The sequence below is a fragment of the Branchiostoma lanceolatum genome, chromosome 14 (genome assembly GCF_035083965.1).
Source record: "Branchiostoma lanceolatum isolate klBraLanc5 chromosome 14, klBraLanc5.hap2, whole genome shotgun sequence".
In the NCBI taxonomy this organism is placed as follows: Eukaryota; Metazoa; Chordata; class Leptocardii; order Amphioxiformes; family Branchiostomatidae; genus Branchiostoma; species Branchiostoma lanceolatum.
Genome location: NC_089735.1, coordinates 333,380 through 354,456, shown reverse-complemented (window position 1 = coordinate 354,456; position 21,077 = coordinate 333,380). Strand labels below are relative to the sequence as shown.

The following is a 21,077-nucleotide window of genomic DNA, read 5'->3' as shown; positions in this document are numbered from 1 at the left end:
TAGTGTTGTATTATTGGGCGTCTTCTTTACCCTCAAACTTTCACCCCACTTTTTTACCCTCAAACTTTCACCCCACTTCTTTACCCTCAAACTTTCACCCACTTCTTTACCATGAAACTTTTTAAAAAATGTGCTTTAAACAAAGCCCAATCTTGTGCACTCAAGCGTGACATACTTTAAACAGGGCTCAAGTTTGGAAAATGTATGTTTCTTCACCTTTCTCATGCGGAAAACATAATAGCACTAGAGTTCCACGACCTCATACCTTCGCTAAATGATTTTTGACTGACGTATCATGAGTGTTTCTCATCGATTATAAATCATACCAGTTGATCATCTTTTCTACCAAAAGATAAGTTGTGAAAAGTCTTCTTGAGTTATGCTGGTCATTTACATACACACGTACAAACGCTACCCAAAATATAAACTTCTCGGCGAAGGTAATGATCACAGACTTGCCTGTCTAAATCGCGCTCCTAGCGGCCGGCCCGACCTTCCCCACCCAGCGAGAGATTGTGTAAACGCAGGCTAAAAACAGTCCAGACGTACAGGAGGCTAGACCAAAACTGCTATCATTGCATCGAGTATAGGAAACACTGAAAAATGACACATTATCTATGACTATGGATTACATTGGGACCAGCTAAAGCTATTATACAAGGAACCGTTCAGGGAGGAAGGAAGAGGTAACGGAATAGATGTGAGGATGATATCAGATAATGGACAGGCATGACACAAAGTGAAACATTGAGGAAACCAGAAAATGGAGAAGGATGGAGACAACTGTTTGCTTGATCTTTGGTTGTGCCCCAATGTTACAATAGTTAGACTTAGGATAGATGAGAACTAAATTGAGTTGGTTTCACATTAAGCGCCCGGAGACCCATCCAAAACTTTGTGTCTGTCTGACGTAATTAGTTTTGATGAAGATGAAAGTTAAAACTTTGATGCAATAAAACCTTGAATCACCAGACTGCACACCTTCTCCTGGGTTCTAGCTGATTCTGTACTTGTACCTTATTATCTCAACTGGGCACTCCTGAGCTGCGATACCTTCACCCTTCACTAGGCGGCGCTTCAGCATGGTGGTGTCACGGTCAGGCGCAGCCCGATTGTGACGGTGGATGGAGGTCAGCGGCTGCAGTACCTGCACCTGTCACTGGGCGGCGCTTTATTAACACCATGTTACGTTCAGGTGTGATGATGATGATAATAAGATCGGGGTTTAGAAAAGTAAAGTTTCTAGATGACGATGATAATGAAAAGGAGCCAGCACTTAGAATACGTTTTCTGGTTCTACATCCGGGTTACATGATGATGATGATGATGGTAAAGTAAAGTTTCTAGATGATGATGATGATGATGATGAAAAGGAGCCAGCACTTGAATTAAAGTTAAAATACGTTTCCTGGTTCTACATCCGGGTTACATGATGATGATGATGATGATGATGAAAAGGAGCCTGCACTTAAATTAAAGTTAAAATACGTTTTCTGGTTCTACATCCGGGTTACATGATGATGATGATGATGATGAAAAGGAGCCTGCACTTAGATTTAAGTTAAAATACGTTTTCTGGTTCTACATCCGGGTTACATGATGATGATGATGATGAAAAGGAGCCAGCACTTAAATTAAAGTTAAAATACGTTTCCTGGTTCTACATCCGGGTTACATGATGATGATGATGATGATGATGAAAAGGAGCCTGCACTTAAATCAAAGTTAAAATACGTTTTCTGGTTCTACATCCGGGTTACATGATGATGATGATGATGATGATGAAAAGGAGCCAGCACTGAAATTAAAGTTAAAATACGTTTCCTGGTTCTACATCCGGGTTACATGATGATGATGATGATGATGATGAAAAGGAGCCTGCACTTAAATCAAAGTTAAAATACGTTTTCTGGTTCTACATCCGGGTTACATGATGATGATGATGATGATGATGAAAAGGAGCCAGCACTTAAATCAAAGTTAAAATACGTTTTCTGGTTCTACATCCGGGTTACATGATGATGATGATGATGAAAAAGAGCCAGCACTTAAATTAAAGTTGAAATACGTTTTCTGGTTCTACATCCGGGTTACATGATGATGATGATGATGATGAAAAGGAGCCTGCACTTAAATCAAAGTTAAAATACGTTTTCTGGTTCTACATCCGGGTTACATGATGATGATGATGATGAAAAGGAGCTAGCACTTAAATTAAAGTTATACGTACATGATGATGATGATAATAATAAGATTAGAGTTTAGAAAAGTAAAATTTCTAGATGATGATTATAATGATGATGAAAAGGAGATTACATTTTCTGGTTCTACATCCGGGTTACATGATGATGATGATAAGATTGGGGTATAGAAAAATGAAGTTTCTAGATGATGATGAAAAGTCCACTACTGCAAATAAAGTTCTGGCCACGAACTGCAAGCTTTCAGTTGATCTCACACGCAAACACATACATATTCTCACACACACACAGACACAAAATAGTATACTATACTGACGCGTCGACGATAGACGAACGTGGCTACAAAAGGAACAAACATATGCTGTAAATTACAAACAGATGATTTGATCTGGTCTGTCTGACTTTATTAGTTTTTAGGAAAAATGAAAGTTAAAACTTTGATGCAATAAAACCTTGAATCACCAGACTGCACACCTTCTCCTGGGTTCTAGCTGATTCTGTACTTGTACCAAATCATCTCAACTTGGCACTCCTGAGCTGCGATACCTTCACCCTTCACTAGGCGGCGCTTCAGCATGGTGGTGTCAAGGTCAGGCGCAGCCCGATTGTGACGGTGGATGGAGGTCAGCTGGTGCAGTACCTGCACCTGTCACTGGGCGGCGCTTTATTAACACCATGTTACGTTCAGGTGTGGCCCGATGTTGAGTTTACGAATATGGATAGATGTAGAATGTAGGTAATAGTACACAGGAGACAGAGGATTTGAACCCGGGACCTCTTGGTCCTGTGCCGAAAGCTCTGCCGTTGCGCCACACGACCCCACTTACCTCCAGGTAGTGCCTTGCACCAGACGTATGCAGAGCAAGAAAGGAAACGATAATAAGCAAGTTCGTTTGTATCATTTATTACAAAACATTCATCTTTAATTAGCTTAATTTCAATATAGACGATTAAAAGAGGAGCATATATTCTACAGGCTAAAATGTGTCGACTAAAATCTATCGCTGTGCGTTAAGACCAATTCCCTCTCAGAGGGGGGGTCTGTATTCTACTAAGTGAAGTAGATACATGTAATTAGTAACATATAATTCTTCCTCTGAAATACTTGTACTGAACAAAACTACCCTGGTCTGTAGTCTGCATAAGTACTTTTTTTAAACTCAAGATTGCTGCAAAATAAAAATTGACAAACTACACCTGCTGCACTGGTTACAAATCATTTAAAAAAGAAATAGCACCTTCTCTGTTTTCTGTGGTAAGATAACTCATTTTAAAAGGTACTAGTATTTTACCTTTGTTGGAAATTTATCCCACTAAAGTTCATTAAGTACAAGGTAAGTTCAAACAGATTTAAGAGTAGAAGCCTCAGTGAGAAGTACAATAGTTATATAGTTGCTGAATTCAATTGACAACAATGTAGTTTTCTTCAAAGTAAAGCTACTATTTACACACAGTTACTACATAGATGTGCTTCGGTGCTTGTTAATAGTAAATCCCTGACTGTAGTAAAAGAGTTGGTATTGAAGTATATAAAATACACCATGTCCTGCTCATGTACAGTAACACACTAGCATAAGTAAAACCAGTCCTAGTACAAGACGTTCGGTATATCGTTTGATTCATACACACAATGCTGCATACATGTAAGTCTGCCACATAGTAGTGAAAAATAAACGCCATACACTAATAAATGATACTACTGACTCCAGCAGGGCCATCCCAAAATAATTCTATGGGTGACAACAATGTGTATATGGAAGAGTTTAATATGTACAATGGTCAATAAAAATGGAGACATTTCAGAAATAAAACTTAACTGCCTCCCCTAAACTCCCTGATGATGACAACATCAAACTTTAATGGCAGGAAACCATCGGTCCTTTCTAGACCAGGTACTCTGAGTTTGGCACACTACAATAATAAATAACGAGACGACGATAACTAATCAGCATACATGTACCCTGGAGATGGTTCTATGGAAACAAGTCATTTTTGTAACATCTTGAAGCATAAATTGGTCACTGTTCCACTCTTATATGTGCCTCATGACCAGATAGAACAAACGTCCAACAAACCCGATATTTCTTCTGATATCTGATATTACCGTCCTTAGGCCACACAAATGTAATTCCCTGGTTCTTAGAAATTCAATGATAAAAGGTTGAAGCATAAAGAAAAAATGCGGAGAAAAGAAGGGGCGGTGAGGGAAGCTCAGATCTGACAATATTTCCTCCCTAAAACTTAGTCATAAATATGGCCCTTAGGCCACACCAATTTAATTTCTTGGTTAACAGAATTTTTTTAAATTTTAGAAGAAAAAAAATCATGAAAACAGAAGGTACCGGACCCTGTCCACTCCCTGAAACTGTGTGCACCAAAGTACAGACTTTCCTCTGAGATTCTGTTTTCATGTTGATTTTGGAATTTGGAATTTTTTTTAAAATTCCGTTAACCAAAAAATTGAAGTGGTGTGGCCTTACCCTCTGTTTCCTTGTTGTCTTCCAGTCTAGTATCAATTCTTTTTCGTTATCCAAGAACCAACCAATTAAACTTGGGAGGCCTTCTGGCCTCAGCTCCTTAATGCTATGAGAAGTATGCGGCAACTAAGAAATAAACTTAAAAGTGATTTTTGTGGCACGACTTCTTCACCGAAAGTCTATAACAAACACAGTCACTCTCCTCACTCGCACACTGGAATGACAAACATTTATACATGACAACAATTGGGCCTTCATGCGGCAACAAAATATTGTACAAAAAATAGTCCTTTGGTCCATTTACAATATACACTCTTGGCACGCACAATGAGGTAAGATATCATGCTATACTTCCGTGCCCTTGGAGACACTTTTGTTGTTGACCTTGACCTCTAAGTTGACCCTTTTGACCTTGACGCTGCTGGCCGGCGTGACGTCCTGCTTGCCACAGGGTTCTCCTTTTCCACCTGACTTTTTCATGATGTCCATTCTCAGGTTGTCGAACGTTTTCTCCTGTTTGTCCTTACGACCTTCGCGCCTTCGCCTTCTGAAGACGACGAACACGATGATGACGATGATGAGGAGGAGCAGGAGGATCGTCACGGACGCGGCAACCGCCCCCGCGCTGCCGGTCAGCCCGCCGCTGTCGGACTCCAGCTGCAGGAACCGCATGTTGGTCCCGTTCTTGACGTCTCTGTCGCCTGCGGAGGTCTCAACGTGGTTGTCGGAGACGTCACGTTTGTCGATCGCCATGGCGACGGAGCGGCGGAAGCGAGGCATCATCCCCTGCGGACCAATGATGTAGATGACCTGAAGGTACCACTGGTGCCCAGCCTCCACCTGCAGACGGGAGGAGGAGAAACATCAAACACAAACCTCAGAGGTCAGACATTTTGTACCACTGTAACTAGCTACGAGCTGGCCAGAACGGTACCACAGGTGCCCGGCCTCCGCATGGGAGGAGGAGAGAAATCAAACAAAAACCTCAGGGACTGTCGGACCACAGCCATATCTATAGCTAGGGCTTGGCTATATATATCGCTTGGATATATCGCATATCGGTACATGTACCTCCACCTGCACACCAGAGGAGAGAAAGCAAACACTTGACTGTAAACTCTCGAAATTCGAAAAATTGGTCTTACCACAGTAAATCTATAGCGAAGGGTTGGCCAGAATTATACCACTGGTGTCCAACCTCCACCGGCAGATGGGACGACGAAAGAAAATCAGACACAAACGTACTACAGGAAACGCAAATAAAAATTCCAGCCTTCCAAAAATGGTTATTAGACCAATTTTTCTTATGGGCCTCCCATAATGGCTATTCCACTGCACTATCTGATAAGCAATACAAGCAAAGGACAAAAGGAGTAAAAACGTAAAAACTACCTTGTAGAGAGGATCGACTTTCATCATGAAGCCGTCCACCCCAGCCAGGTCCGACATGGGGGTGTAATCCGATAGGTCCTGGGAGAAGTGCGCCTCGAATGGAACCTGGTTGAAGTACCGGTCCTCTCGCGCCCGGTTAGAACGGTCCTGCGGAAAAAAACCACCACAATTTGAGTACTCTCCAAGCAGAGGTTTGGCTCTGGCTTGTTTTTGACGTCTTTGTACGTGTTTTTGTCGGGCTTTCTTTTTTGTTGCCAAGCCAAACATAGCTTTACTGATTATCAAACTTGAAAAATAAAAACAAACATCCAATATGGTGCACTTCATTTGGGGACCTCCAGTTTTTCCTATCTTATCTCTAGTCATTTTCTCAACATGCAAGAACTTTGACAGAACTGAAAAATGTCACCAGAAAAATATGTTGTTAAGCGTTTTCTCGCTCATATATAGAACCCCTCATGCAGGCAACATAAAAATAATAATAATAATAATAATATAATAATAAATGGTTTTTATTGGTCAGAACATGGTCAGAAAATGGCATCCTTTCGAGTGCTGAATTGATGCAGGGTTTACAGGTTTCACATAATATACAACATTTACAAAGTCATATACATATCTTATCCACACTTGCATTATGTGGAATTGTCGCAAGGGTCTGGGCGGCTGCCATTCGGCGCCACCAGGTGACCTCAATACGACCTTCCCCAACCAAAGTCAGGTACCCATTTACACCTGGGTGGAGTGAGGAAAGTCGTGTAAAGTGCCTTTCCCAAGGGCACAAGATCAGTGACATGACAGGATTCGAACTCGGGACCTCTTGGTTCTGAGCCGAACGCTCTGCTGCTGCGCCACCCGACCCCACCCCGACATTAAGCAGAATTGCAGAATAAAAAAAGCACATTAAGAAGAATATGATCTTAAGTCTCCAGACTCCAAGGAAGTCACCTTACCAGTAGGAGGAACCTGTACTTGAGGTGTCGGGAGGGTTGGATGCAGCCGTACTGCGGTCCCTCGTTGTAGATCGTTCCGTCGGGGTCGAAGAAGGGTATGTAGCCGTCGGTGCCGGTGCAGAGGTACACCTTCTCGATCTGCAGGCGGTACGCCGAGCTCAGGTCCTGCTCCGGGTTCCACAGGACGCGCCCGAATATGGTCTGGCCTGGAAACAACACGGAGAACGGACTTAATAACCGAAAATCTCCCACTGAATCTGTAAAAACCTCTGGAATATCATCTGGCCTGGAAACAACGCAGAAAACGGACTTAATAACCGAAAATCTCTCACTGAAAATCAATCTGTAAAAACCTCTAGAATATCGACTGCCTTGGGAACACAGAAAACAGACTTAATGAAAAAAAAAAGGTCCCTGATCCAGTTATGACTTACAGAAATCTCCCACTGGATCTGTAAAACCCTCCCAAATATTGTATTGACAAAGACCATCTTAAAGTCATTGAGCTACCCTACAAAGAGCGTCCCGTCGGTTATATTGAAGACCCCCTGTCCACTCTCACCTCAAACAGAATACCACTTTACTACTGAATACCCCCACTGTTACCTCTCGAGAATGCCCCCTTATAGTCTTGTTGTTAGTTAAGACCCCACTGAGAACCCCTCACCTCTAGAGAAGGCCCCCTTGTAGTCCAGCTCCTGAGGCAGCAGGTTGTTAGCTAAGACCCCCATGAGCACCTTAGACCCCCCTGAGCACCTGAGACCCCTCCCTGAGCCCCTGAGACCCCCCTGAGCACCTGAGACCCCCCTTGAGCACCCAAGACCCCCCCTCACCTCTCGAAAAGGCCCCCTTGTAGTCCAGCTCCTGGGGTAGCAGGTTGGAGTTGGTGGGGTCGGTCAGGAAGACCTTCTCGTTGTTGAGCAGGTGGAACTCCGTGTTGAGCGTGTAGACCACGGGGACCGGCCGGTTCGTCTGCTGGAACGCGATCGGGACCGTGAACCTGCCAACGGACATCGTGCCGTTAATGTGCAGCCTGATGTCGCCTGAACATTCTGTTCTTTATAAAGCTGTTAATGTACACAACATCGCCTGGACATTCTGATCATTATAAAGCTGTTAATGTACACAACATCGTCAGAACATTCTGTTCATTATAAAGCTGTCAATGTACACAACATCGTCTGTACGTTCTGCTCATTATAAAGCTGTTAATGTACACAACATCGTCAGAACATTCTGTTCATTATAAAGCTGTTAATGTACACAACATCGTCTGTACGTTCTGCTCATTATAAAGCTGTTAATGTACACAACATCTCCTGTGCATTCTTTGTCATATGTGTGCGATGTGTGTGCGTGTGTGCGCACAATGTGTGTGTGTGCGATGTGTGTGTGGTGTGTGTGTGTGAGGTGTGTGTATGTGTACAATGTGTCTGTGTGCATGTGGGGTGTGTGTGTGTATGTCTATGTGTAGGTACCAACCCTTTCAGTCTGGTGCGGTGTGCGTGTATGTGTGCGTGCGTGTGTATGTTTGAGAGTGTGTGTTTGCATGTGACGTGTGTTTGTGTGCCATGTCTGTGTGCGTGCATGCACGATGTGTGTGTGTGTATGTCTATGTGTGTATATCCGTCCCCACCTCTCAGTCTGGTGCGCGGTGCACATGAGCGTGCTGTCCCCGGGGAACACGTAGGCCTGCGTCGGCTTGACGGTGCAGGGGACGAGCTCGACGACGTACTCCCCGGAGTAGTCCTTGAATGAATGAATGAATGAATGAATGAATGAATGAATGAATGAATGAATGGTTTATTTGCACAGAAGCATTATAAAAACATTTCGCAGCCAGTAGGCTGAATTGCATGTTTTTGTACAGAGTAATCGTTTTTACACATGGAACTATAAAACTACAAGTAATAAAAAACGACTTACAACATGTAAATATTACGCATATACTTAAGACTTACATACGCTTCATCGTCATCGTCATCATCATTCTTCCGGGTTTCCGGATTTACATAGACTTAAAAATATAGAAACATAGAAATAAATATTGCACATATCAGCCTTGTCAAAACAAGGCGGCAGGCGGCTATTTTCACCACCTACTTTCAATTTTGTGCCAGCTACTTTTGTGTAGAATTTTAATAAAAAGCACAACTATATTTTAGTTACAAAAGTTAAGTTTTAAAATGCACATAAAAGTTACCTAGAATATACCAAAAAACTGATATTTATGGGGTTTCAATTTACAATTTTTTAGGGGGAGGCCCCTATGGGAGGGGGAGACTGTACCCACCCCCGCGAGCGACTTCTTTGCTCGCATAGGGCCACTACAGGGCCCGCCTGGTACTTTTGGATATTAGCCTCCTACTCTAAAATTTTGTGACAAGGCTGCATATCCGTACCCACCTTCAGGTTGTAGGCGCTGCGGGCGCGCCAGATCTGCCGCGGGCTGTCGAACGTCTGCTGGCTCCACAGCAGTTCCAGCTCGAACTCCGTGTTCACGGCCAGCGGCGCGATCACCCGGGACTCGAAACCCGGCAGGGTCGGGTGCGACACCACGTACTGGCCTGAGGGAAAATCATGTTTTAGAATTAATACTGGTACCTGGTAGGTAGCGTGCGTAGTCCAGTGGTAAGCGATCTTGCCTCTGGAACTAGAAGCCCCGGGTTCGATCCCGGCTGTGTCACTCACCCGACATGCACGCTACCGTTAAAGATCGCAGTCCTTAGGACGGGACGTTAAGCCGTGGTCCACTGTTCATTGTGCTTGTCGAAAAGAGCTAGGGGAAATTTCCCCGGTACAATGAACCTGTAAATACTGTACATAGCGTCTGTCACGACCTGTGGAAGAGTAGCTCATCTGTTCATTGAGTTCATTTGAGCTAAACTGGTTCGAGTTTCCTTTCCTTACTGACATGATGATGATTTTATTCAGTAAGAAGCTCGCGGATTATGTTACAACATAATCCGAATTCCGTTCTTATTACAAATGTTTCAACATACAATCTTGATACAAATCCCATAATCACAATATCATTACATTTCGAAAAACTGCACAGTAAAATCTAAACTTTCTTAAATCAAGGTAGCCACGTCGAGACCTTATCACGTATGACATTACGTGAAGAGAATGAGAACAATATGATACATATAACATATAATACAATAAAAACAGTGCTGATGGTACTACTGAAGGACAAAAGGACGTCTTTTACAACAAACCCAGAGAATCTTTTACAACTTGTAAAGACACAATGTGCATTTATGCATTGCCGTATGGGCTTTTAGGTAACATTTCAGGAGCATGTGAGTTGGCTGTTTATCCTTGTCAGTCTGTTTGTTCTCTACTAGTTTTGATCATTTTGAATCTTTGTTTGCTTCACCGGGCAGGAATGGAAATTCATTTTTGGAAATAGGTCCACTGGTGCATCCAACCAAAAAATTTAGGTGCACAGAAAGAATTTTGGGTGCACCACAAAATAAAGTTGAATGTCAGCAAAACATAATTACAAAGTTTAACGCTCTTAAGAACTTCAATATGCAATTCTAAAGCTAAATTCAAAATTTCGAACAAGTAATACATCAAATAAAGTACAACCATTACAACTTATGTCACTTTTTCTGATACTTACATTTCAAGAATATTCTGTAAACTAGTGTACAATAGTACCTTAATTTTCAAAGGCCTATTGCCTACAAAAATATCTAGGTGCACCAGTGCACCCACAGTCAACAATTAGGTGCACAGTTCCAATTTTGGGTGCACACAGGTGCACATGCACCCACTATTTCGAGCCCTGCCGGGTGTTGGCTGTTCTAGTGTTATCTTTTATCCACTCTAAAATCACTAAGAACTCCTGTCAGTCTTGAAGACTGAAGAAGACTAGCACAGCCTCAGTCTGACCTCTGAACTTGGTTTGTGTCTTGAAGTCGATGATAAGACGTCCGTCGTCCCCGATGAGGATCCTTGTGACCTGTAGGTGCCCGTTCAGCGCCCCTTCTGTCTCAAGACCTGCAGGAACAGTTCAAGATGTTATTGCACTTTCTTCAGGTTAAACCTACATATATGATGATTAAAGAATATCTACATTTTAATGTTCAGGACTTAAGAAAGTACAGAACTCTTTTTCAGAGAAGAAACAAAGTCCATAGGTGTGGGGGAAGATTAAGGGTTATGGTTCAAAGGTTAAGGGTTACCTGTTCTCCAGAGCATGGTGTTGTAGAAGAAGGAGAAGTCCATCTCGGTGTGGGAAGGTTAAGAGTTAAGATTCAAAGGTTAAGGGTTACCTGTTCTCCAGAGCATGGTGTTGTAGAAGAAGAAGTCCATTTCAGTGTGGGAAGGTTAAGGGTTATGGTTCAAAGGTTAAGGGTTACCTGTTCTCCAGAGCATGGTGTTGTAGAAGAAGGAGAAGTCCATCTCGGTGTGGTGCTCGAGCGCGCCCCAGCCCGTCGGCGCGGTAACGTAGATGTATGACACGTACAGCGGCACGGTCAGCGTGAGGTACGACTTGGCCTCGTCGCGCACCTGGAAGTCCGTCACGACGGAGCCTCCGCAGATGTCAATCAGCTCCGTCATGTGATAGTAGGCGTCGAAGTTCCAGATGCAGCTCTTCAGGTCCAGGTGTTTGTACAGCTCCACGGCCTCCTTCCCGCGAAGGTCCTCGTCGAACTGGTGTGCGTAACCATGGTAACCCGCCAGGATGTCGTCATCCTGCACGGAGTCCAGGAACCCGGTCTGGGTCAGCCCATTCCGCTCGCGGGGGGTGATCAGGTTGGAGCAAACGTGCTGCTGGCGGTAAACGGACTTGGAGAGGAGGAACTGCAGGTTGTGCAGCGGGAAGGTGGAGACCAGCGGGACCATGCCGTCCTGGTGGGGTACCTGGGGGAATAAACAAATAAACAAGTAAACAACAACAAATAAACAGACTTGGAGAGGAGGAACTGCAGGTTGTGCAGGGGGAAGGTGGAGACCAGCGGGACCATGCCGTCCTGGTGGGGCACCTGGGGGAATAAACATAACAAATAAACAACAACAAATAAACAAGTATACAATAAAAGACTTGGACAGGTTTGGAACTGCAGGTCAATTACATACAAACAAGTCAGTAAAAATGGATACAGTAATTACATTTACCCTTACACTGAGTCTCCAGCTGCTCCCGGCTTTGATTTTACCAAGTGTGTAGAGCCAGAAGTTAATGAGCAGATTCTTAAGAGTAACACTTCAAATGATTCTGGACCTGCAGCATTGTATGTTGTACCTGTATGTTGATGTGTAGTCGATTTGGATGTTTGGGTTTCCCGGGCTCGATGTACTCCAGATTGGCGATGAACGACTGTGCCTGGAAGCCCCGCGACACGCCCGCCTTCACCGGGGTGCTGCAGATGTTCTCCGTTCCTATGGTAACGATGTTGCTACGGAGAGCCACGCCCCTGTGGCCGTACCCGTCGACCGGTTGGGCGACACAGCGCACATGGAACCTGCAGGGTAAACATCAGTTGCCATGACAACTGGGTTAGTACTGATGCATCCCAGACTTAACCATTCGTGAACTCCAAATACATAAAAGACATGATTCTTTCATTTTGTATGTCGATTCTTAACCTGCAGTTATAAAAACCTTAGTCTTCATTATGGACATAAATGACAGGCTCTTAAGGTACGTATCGTAGAATTTTGGCCAAAACTACAGAATATTCTGAATTAGAAAAATCTCCATTCAGATTTACATTTGCAACTAAGTACAATCATGTAATTTGCAACTAAAAAGGACTCCCAAAAAGGACTCCAGGAAGACTAGTAATGCAGAAATTATGCATTTCACTACTGGAAATTCAAAACAACAAACGAATAAACAAACAGACAGACAAACAAATAAACAAACAGATAAACGAACAAACAGACCTCCTGCTGAAGTAGAGACTGTCCAGCACCTTCCCATCAGTCCTGGTGTAAACCGTCGTGTCCGTAACCGTCTCAAACGGCTGCCGCGTTCCCATGGCGTCCGTCGGCATGGCGACCTCCCAGCTGTACGTGATGATGGACTCGTTGATGCCGGCTTGCTGGCAGAGTTCAGAGGTCACAGTGTACTTGGGGTACCTGGGGTCACAGGGCTGGAACAGGACACATGGTCATGTCATGTCATAGTTCATCTATCATCATAAATGTGTTTTAAAAAACATCACAAGATGTAGATACTACCAGTATGTCACATATTTCAAGACAGAATGCAGTGAGGGTGGTGGGGGGGGGGGGGGGGGGTGTACTTACAGTCACACAGACGAGGGGGTATCCCGGCGAGGGGTCCTTTTCTTTCTCCTGGGCGATTTCTATGTCATCGTAGTCCATCAGGGACACCAGCTGCAGAAAAGGACAGACGGTTTTGGTTATCTTCGCTCTTTTCATACCTTGCATAAGGCCTGTACAGTAGGCCTGTACAATAGGCCTGTGCAATAGGCCTGTACAATAGGCTTGTACAATACGCCTGTACAATAAGCCACACCAATTAATTTCCTCGGTTCTTGGACATTTTGAAGTAAAAGTTTAGGAAGACGTCAAGATGACTTCAGGAGGTTGGTAAGAAAACCTGCATCTTATCACACACTTAATGCACAGTCATATGGTCACTCCCTGAAACTGTGTGTACCAAGGTACAGTCCGCAGAATCTGTTTTCACGGTGATATTTCAATTCAGCATTATCTTGCAAGATCTGAGAAGCAACAAATAAATTTGGTGTGGCCTCCCTGTATGTAAAGTCTTAATGGCAGGCTATCAACAACTGGACTGTACCACTTACAATGGGTGAGGAGGGGAGGACCAGACTGGACTGTACCACTTACGATGGGTGAGGAGGGGAGGACCAGACTGCCAGATGCCTCACGGTCCATGATGGTGACTGTTGCCATGGCGACCTTGCCCAGCACGGCGTTGGTTGGCTCGTCGGGTCCCAGGATGACGCTGAAGGACTCGTGCCACTCCGGCTTGTCGTTGTACAGGACGTCAACCGGGAACTCCAATGACCTTACACCTGTGGGGAGGGGGCAAGGTCAAACAATGTCAGACACATCAAGGACACATGTAGTTAAAACTCATTAACCATGACTTAGAGGATGTCCTGTCCTTCCTGTTTCAAACTTAGAGGATACAAATCTAGCCACGCTTGGGACAGTGTTCTCACCGCAAAAGCGACACCTACTTCGGCTACTAAAAGTGGTGGGAAGCAGCACTCCAGTCAGTAGCTCTGAGGAAAGTGTCTCGAAACGTCAGCAGGTGAGATTCTACTGGTTGTGTAAAAAGAAAGCTCCAATATCATGACGTTACCTGGTTTGAACTTGATACATGATGTAACGTTACCTGGTTTGAACTTGAGGATGCGGCTCTTTGGGCTGTAGTCGTCCCCCGAGGTGGCCGACCCGTCGCGCGTGCTGCAGCGCACCACGGCTGTGTCGTTGCAGTCTCCCGTGCGCACGACCTTCACCATGACCGTTGCCGTGGAGTCCGGCTGGGTCGGCTCCCGCACTTTGTACTCGCTCGCCTCGAACTGCACCGTGGGAGCTGCAGGGCACCATGGGAAATCAGGATTTAACGAGAAACTACACCATATATATAACGTAGCGTCAGCATGCAGACTTATTGATCTAGGAAATTAACTATTACAATCAGTACGTAATGTGACTTAACCATAATGAAAGTGCATCTAACTTAATCTTACACAATCTATTACATCAAATATATTTTTCTATGATTCCCACATCCTTAGAATTTATTTTTCATTTGCTTGTTGGGATGAAAAAAACATCCTTGTGCCTGGCATCACCACAGTTCTTAGTGAGACAAGAAGACTATGGTACAAAGAGATGTGTGAATCTAAATTAAACATTTGGACCTAGCTACAATCCTCATTGTTAGTAAGAATGTGATGGCGGCCGGATTTGGCAAAAGAAAACCTAATGTAGTGAAGTATTAAATATGAATCTAAAGTTGTATCATTTTAACCTACCATTTTTGTTGCAATTTGGTAAAACAAAACCCAAAGTGAGTGCTAAATGTGAATCTACAAACCATTTGCAAAACAGAACCTAACGTGAGCTAACTAAGATTAAATGCCAATCTGAATCTCCATGAATAGTTTCATCAGGTTGGTAAGTCACTGAATAAAAAGACTCCTTTTTACAAAGCCAAGATATTTATTCCACCTGTGCTGCAGTGCAATGTGAACCAGTCAGAATTGCCCTGACGAAGGTGACAGATGGTCACCGAAATGTTGGTTGAATAAATCTCTTGGTTGTGTAAAAAAGAGTCTTTTTATTCCCTGAATCTGAACCTACCGTCCTCGTTGTTCGTGATCGTGATGGCGGCCCGGTTCGGCCTGCCGACCTTCGCCCCGCACCAGTGGTTCCCCGCCGCGTGACCCAGCCGCACGACAAACTCCTCGGTCGGTTCGAAAACCTCGTCCTCGGCAATAAACACGGTACAGTTCTTCTCCTGCGGTGGGAAGAGCAAGAAGTTGGGTTTAAACGCTGGTTAAAAAAGTCATTTGTGCACAACCAATGTTTTTCGCCTATCAACAGGTGGGCTGTCTGCCAGTTTCTTAAGAGCATCACAGACTGGTTCTACTTTGCAAAATCTACAAAATTCCCGAACAGGCTTCAAACACTTTGAAACTGGTCCTCACAGTCTTAGTGCCTTGCTTGTCCATATCATACAGCTGTATAGTGACAATTATTTCATTTCTTCCCATATCTCTTAACACCCGAAAATGAACATTCAGAACATTGAGCTTTTTTAAAAATAGAATTTGATAAATTTTTCAAATTTTAAATGTATTTAACACACAGTACCATGTCATAGTCCATTCGAGACTGACTGACTGACATACATAATTGTCTTCCATGACCATCATATCTATCGTTTCTTCGCAACTTCAGCACCTTTTCTCCAGGAGCGAAGACGACACGGAAGTCGTCAGTGTTCCGCCGCTCGTCGAAGTCCATCATGACCTGGGCCGACCCCTGCCGCGTGTAGCAGCGTACCGAGGACTCGTAGGACGTGTCGCCCGTCCGCGTGATCGGCACATGGACGACCCCCTCCGACTCCTCCACGCTGAACTCTGACCCCGAGAACTGCATGCTGGGAACTGGGGATAACATGAATACTAAAGGTCATGCCAAAGTCAAATTAGACATTCCCAGACTAAATTCACCTCCATCCTTTTAACTCTACACCATGCAGGGTGACATGAAAACTAAATGAAAAGTCAAACATGCATTAGACATATCTTTGCTGAATTTGATCAACAATTTTTTGTCAAAGTTACTCTAAACCAGGTGATATGGGAGTCTGGGAGCCATGCCTTTTTCAAGTTTCCTTTTTTGTCCTCAGACCAAAATTCAGCTGTGAGATTTAGTCGAATATTTTTCTCAGGCCTCTCTTTTCATTTTGTCCTCATCCTCATCTTTTCACTTTAAAATGTGAAGGAACTGAGAAAGTAAAAGGGTGTGGCCTGACGGCCACTCACCGTCCACAATTGTGTCGTTGATGGTAACGACCGCCTGGAACGGTTCGGCGAGTTCGGCGCCGACCGCGGAGCTGAGAAACACGACAAACGTCTCGTTCCCCTCGATCTTTGGGTTCTGCACGTCGTCGAGGATCGTCAGGCTGCAGGTCTGCACATTTATAGGGTAAACATGATGATGATGATGATTTTATTCAGTAAGAAGCTTGCGGATTAGGTTTAACATGTCAGCAAAATGTCACAGTGCTGCATTTCTAAAGTCTACACGTTACTATTACATGCTGTGCTGCATAGTGTAACAGCAAAAAAAATTTAAAATCCGTCGATCGTCAAACTGCAGGTCTGCACATATATAGGGTAAACATGTCAGCAAAATGTCACAGTGCTGCATTTATAAGGTCCACATGTTACTATTACATGCTGTAATACAAAAAAATGCATTTTTACAACAAAAAAAAAACATCCGTCGAGGATCGTCAGGCTGGAGGTCTGACACATTTATAGGGTAAACATGTCAGCAAAATGTCAGTGCTGCATTTATAAGGTCCACACGTTACTATTACATGCTGTGCTGCATAGTGTAACAGCAAAAAAAATTAAAAATCCGTCGATCGTCAAACTGCAGGTCTGCACATTTATAGGGTAAACATGTCAGCAAAATGTCACAGTGCTGCATTTATAGGGTCCACATGTTACTATTACATGCTGTGCTGCAGAGTGTAACAGCAAAAAAATTTTTTAATCCGTCGATCGTCAAACTGCAGGTCTGCACATTTATAGGGTAAACATGTCAGCAAAATGTCACAGTGCTGCATTTATAGGGTCCACATGTTACTATTACATGCTGTGCTGCATAGTGTAACAGCAAAAAAAAATAAAATCCGCTGATCGTCAAACTGCAGGTCTGCACATTTATAGGGTTAACATGTCAGCAAAATGTCACAGTGCTGCATTTATAGGGTCCACATGTTACTATTACATGCTGTGCTGCATAGTGTAACAGCAAAAAAAAATTAAAAATCTGTCGATCGTCAAACTGCAGGTCTGCACATTTATAGGGTTAACATGTCAGCAAAATGTCACAGTGCTGCATTTATAGGGTCCACATGTTACTATTACATGCTGTGCTGCATTATGAGTCTGACAGCAAAAAAAAAGAAAAAAAACATCCGTCGAGGATTGTCAGGCTGCAGGTCTGACCGGTCAACGCATTTTAGGGTCAAAGGTCAACAAATCACCGAAATGTTCAACATTTAACTCACACATATAGGCTTCAGTTAAGCGTCTGTATAACCGGGTATGAACTTAGAAACTGTTTTGTTTTAGAATCATTGTTATGAAATTCTATTACCTGCAGGTTATACCAAAAGAACTTTGCAACAGAACTGAGTCAGCTTACAGATGTGATTTTTGTGGCAGAGACTGCCATTCTCGTATAGGGCTGTTTAGCCATATTCGATGCTGTAGGGCTGTTGTGAATTAGGATTTTACCATGGTCAATACTGACCGACGGAGGCCATATATATATACCTTATACAGATTTACAGAAACATTTTGTCCTATCACTGGGAAACTTTGTCTAAACGTACCTGTGAGGTCTGCCCGGGGCCGAAAGTGATCTGCGCGGAGCTCGGCACGTAATCCTCGCCCGGGCGCGCCGAGGCCGGGTCCGACAGGCGCGTCGCACACCACACCCGGGAGCTGTGGGATAGGTCCGTGCCCTGCCGCACCACCTCAACGTCAACCGTCCCAGCATCCTCTGCAAAGGCGAAGGTCCCTTCGGATAGGAAGACGTGGGAGACTGGAACACAGAGGGGAAGAGAAGACAGTCACAAGACAATAATACATCCCTTCAAATTCCATTCCTTGTATTATTCCTGTGTAGCTTCAAGGTTTGGTGTCATGTAGTCTTGAGATGAAACAAAATGAACAACGTCTTGATGTTTTATTAGATATCCATTTGATTTATTTAGCTCACAGCTCATTGTTCATGAGCACTTTCCACTTATTGCATCTACCACCAGTGCTGTATATTGTGTCCATCTTAAATCAAATCTAAGCCAGAGAAAATTATAGTTAGGAGGCAATGCCACATATCTTCATGATCAAGTTACTACTTCAACTAATTTTCAAGGGCCTAATGCAAACAATCTTTTGTGCTACAAAGTGCAACTCTCTTGAAATCGTTGACTTAGCATCTGTGTGTAACACTTATAATGAGAACCGGCAAGTTTGGGGAAAATGTTGCCATGGAAACTGACCATCGTTGGGCCCGTCGATCATGACCATGGCCTTGCTGGTGTCGCCGAGGCGCGCCATGAGGGAGGTGTCGGCCAGCGCGATCTCAAACTCCTCTTCCTCCTCATACTCACTGTCATCCACAAGCTGTGGGGAGGGGGGCAGACATGTCAGTCCAGTACCCATACAATAAACAATTTCTCTCCAACTCACTGTCATCTACCAGCTATATATATGAGTAGAATTAAGTCATCTACAAACTGAGAGCTATTTCTGATATGAGGAAACCCACAGGTTCCGGACCTTGGCGTCGGGGTCGTGTGGCGTAACGGCACGGTTTTCGGCCCAGAACCCAAGGGTCCCAGGTTCGAATCCCCTGACGCCACCGATCTTGTGCCCTTGGGAAAAAGGCACTTTACACAGCGTTTCCCCACTCCAGCCAAGTGTAAAAAATGGCTATATTATGTGTGTGGGTCACATCAGCAATAGCTGCCTGTGTCCACGTGTATTGCACTGATGCAATTCCAATAAAATCTAAAATCTAAAAAAAAAAATCTACAAACTGAGGGAGGGAAACTTGGACTAAATCATCAATATTACATGGTGGCAGCCTGTAAGCCTGATCGAGTTCTGAAGTTTGCAGTTTGGCTAGATCGTTCATCCATATCATTCAAAACATTACAACACCAAGAAAAAAACTTTTCTGTCGTTTCATTTTCTTTGTGAGACAGACTAACTTTGATTAGTAATAGGAGAACTGTTAACCTTGCGACACAGTAATTAATTGTTATATTCTCTAAAAGTTTGAAGGTCGCTGCATAACAAATCAATGGTCCTGACCTTGACATCGCAGGTGGAGGTCGTGACCCCTGGAGGGAAAATGACCCGGAACTGATCTGTCATGCCGCGGGTTCGGAAGTCCGACCCTGACTCCAGTCGGTTAATGCTGCTGCCCTGTGCAGAACGCGCAGTCGTGTAGCAAACCGCCGACACCGTGCCGCTTGGGTCACCTGGGGTCAAAATATACAGCAATAAGGTGTCACCCCGTATCATAGTATTTCCTGTAAATGTAACACAGAAGACACACTATTCCACTAGACACCGTGCCACTTGGGTCACCTGGTGAGAAATATGCAGCAAGAAGATGTCAACCCTTTCCTGTAACACACAACAGAGCCTATTCACTCTGCACCGTGTCACTTGGGTCACCTGGGCTCCAAATATGCAGCAAAGATATCAACCTGTGCCATGATATCATCATGGCCTAGTCGATAGAGTCGTGGCCTAGTCGATAGAGTCGTGGCCTAGTCGATAGAGTCATCTACCAGCTGTGGTAGGGGGGGCACGCACGACCTACCCCCTTGCATGCGGTAGGTCGTGAGTTCAATCCCAGGCCGAGTCAGACCAGAGACTTTAAATGGTACATACTGTTTCCCTTGCTTAGCACTCAGCATTTGGGAAAGAGTATTAAAGTTAAACACACTGCACTAGTGGACAAGCATTCACTGTCTTTCAGTCAAACTCAGTCATTCATAGTGAATTTCAGACACTGATGACAGATAGGGGATGCTTTTAAAATGAAACATAGGAACAGGTAACAAAAGGAACCCCTACCTGTCCGTTTGATGGGTGCGAACAGGTAACCTGCGCTCTCGTTGACGCGGTACATCTTCTGCACAAACTCCACCGTCGGCTCTGTAGGAGATCACAACAACATAAACACAGGGAAGGAGATAGTTGCCTGAATAGTATACAGTGGCTGTATATTCTATCACTGTAAAATCAACGCATTTAAGTTTGCGTGGGTTTTATTTCGCGGTAGGGAGAATATGGAGTGGACCCGGTGGTTTAAAGTTCGCATTCGAAAAAATAATAGCGCTAAAGTCATAGGTGGGCAAAAAGTTCTGCGATAGTTTTAAGTTCGCGCTGAAAGTTCACCGTGAAAGCCACGAACATAAAACCACCGCGAACATTTCTGCATTTACATCATCTCACAGCCTTAACATCACCTTTAGTCAGATTATGGTTTATACAGTGACTGTAGATGTAAATTAAATGAATTTATCGTAAGTATCTAAAGTGTGGAGTGACTTACACCAGCATCCCTTATACCAGATTGGGAGGCATGTGTGAAAAATAAACAGACATGATTGCACAGTCAACCTTTTATCATGTCATTCATGTTTATCTTTAACTGCTCGAATCATTTCCTTGCTATGAATAACGTCCTGAAAAAGATGCAACAATTCTTTCATTACGTAAATCCTGCACTACAAAATTGTTTCCACCACAAACTCAGAA

At 43.9% G+C, this 21,077-nt stretch overlaps 1 protein-coding gene across 1 annotated transcript in view; it reads right to left on the bottom strand.

Annotated features, from left to right (window-relative positions):
- Positions 1–3,089: 3,089 nt before the first annotated feature.
- The window catches only part of LOC136448639 (extracellular matrix organizing protein FRAS1-like), a 99,557-nt gene continuing 81,569 nt past the window's right edge, over positions 3,090–21,077 (bottom strand). The window contains exons 55-74 of the mRNA XM_066448277.1: positions 20,391–20,471; positions 19,617–19,786; positions 18,800–18,923; positions 18,128–18,339; positions 16,542–16,689; positions 15,955–16,160; positions 15,352–15,508; positions 14,378–14,578; positions 13,864–14,051; positions 13,294–13,383; positions 12,928–13,136; positions 12,284–12,503; positions 11,397–11,901; positions 10,927–11,034; positions 9,430–9,590; positions 8,660–8,772; positions 7,857–8,023; positions 7,024–7,229; positions 6,071–6,217; positions 3,090–5,518 (exon numbers count right to left, since the gene is read on the bottom strand). Coding sequence (XP_066304374.1) covers positions 5,024–5,518; positions 6,071–6,217; positions 7,024–7,229; positions 7,857–8,023; positions 8,660–8,772; positions 9,430–9,590; positions 10,927–11,034; positions 11,397–11,901; positions 12,284–12,503; positions 12,928–13,136; positions 13,294–13,383; positions 13,864–14,051; positions 14,378–14,578; positions 15,352–15,508; positions 15,955–16,160; positions 16,542–16,689; positions 18,128–18,339; positions 18,800–18,923; positions 19,617–19,786; positions 20,391–20,471 — 3,908 coding nt within the window. The 3' untranslated portion in view covers positions 3,090–5,023. The remainder of the gene's footprint in view (positions 5,519–6,070; positions 6,218–7,023; positions 7,230–7,856; positions 8,024–8,659; positions 8,773–9,429; positions 9,591–10,926; positions 11,035–11,396; positions 11,902–12,283; positions 12,504–12,927; positions 13,137–13,293; positions 13,384–13,863; positions 14,052–14,377; positions 14,579–15,351; positions 15,509–15,954; positions 16,161–16,541; positions 16,690–18,127; positions 18,340–18,799; positions 18,924–19,616; positions 19,787–20,390; positions 20,472–21,077) is intronic.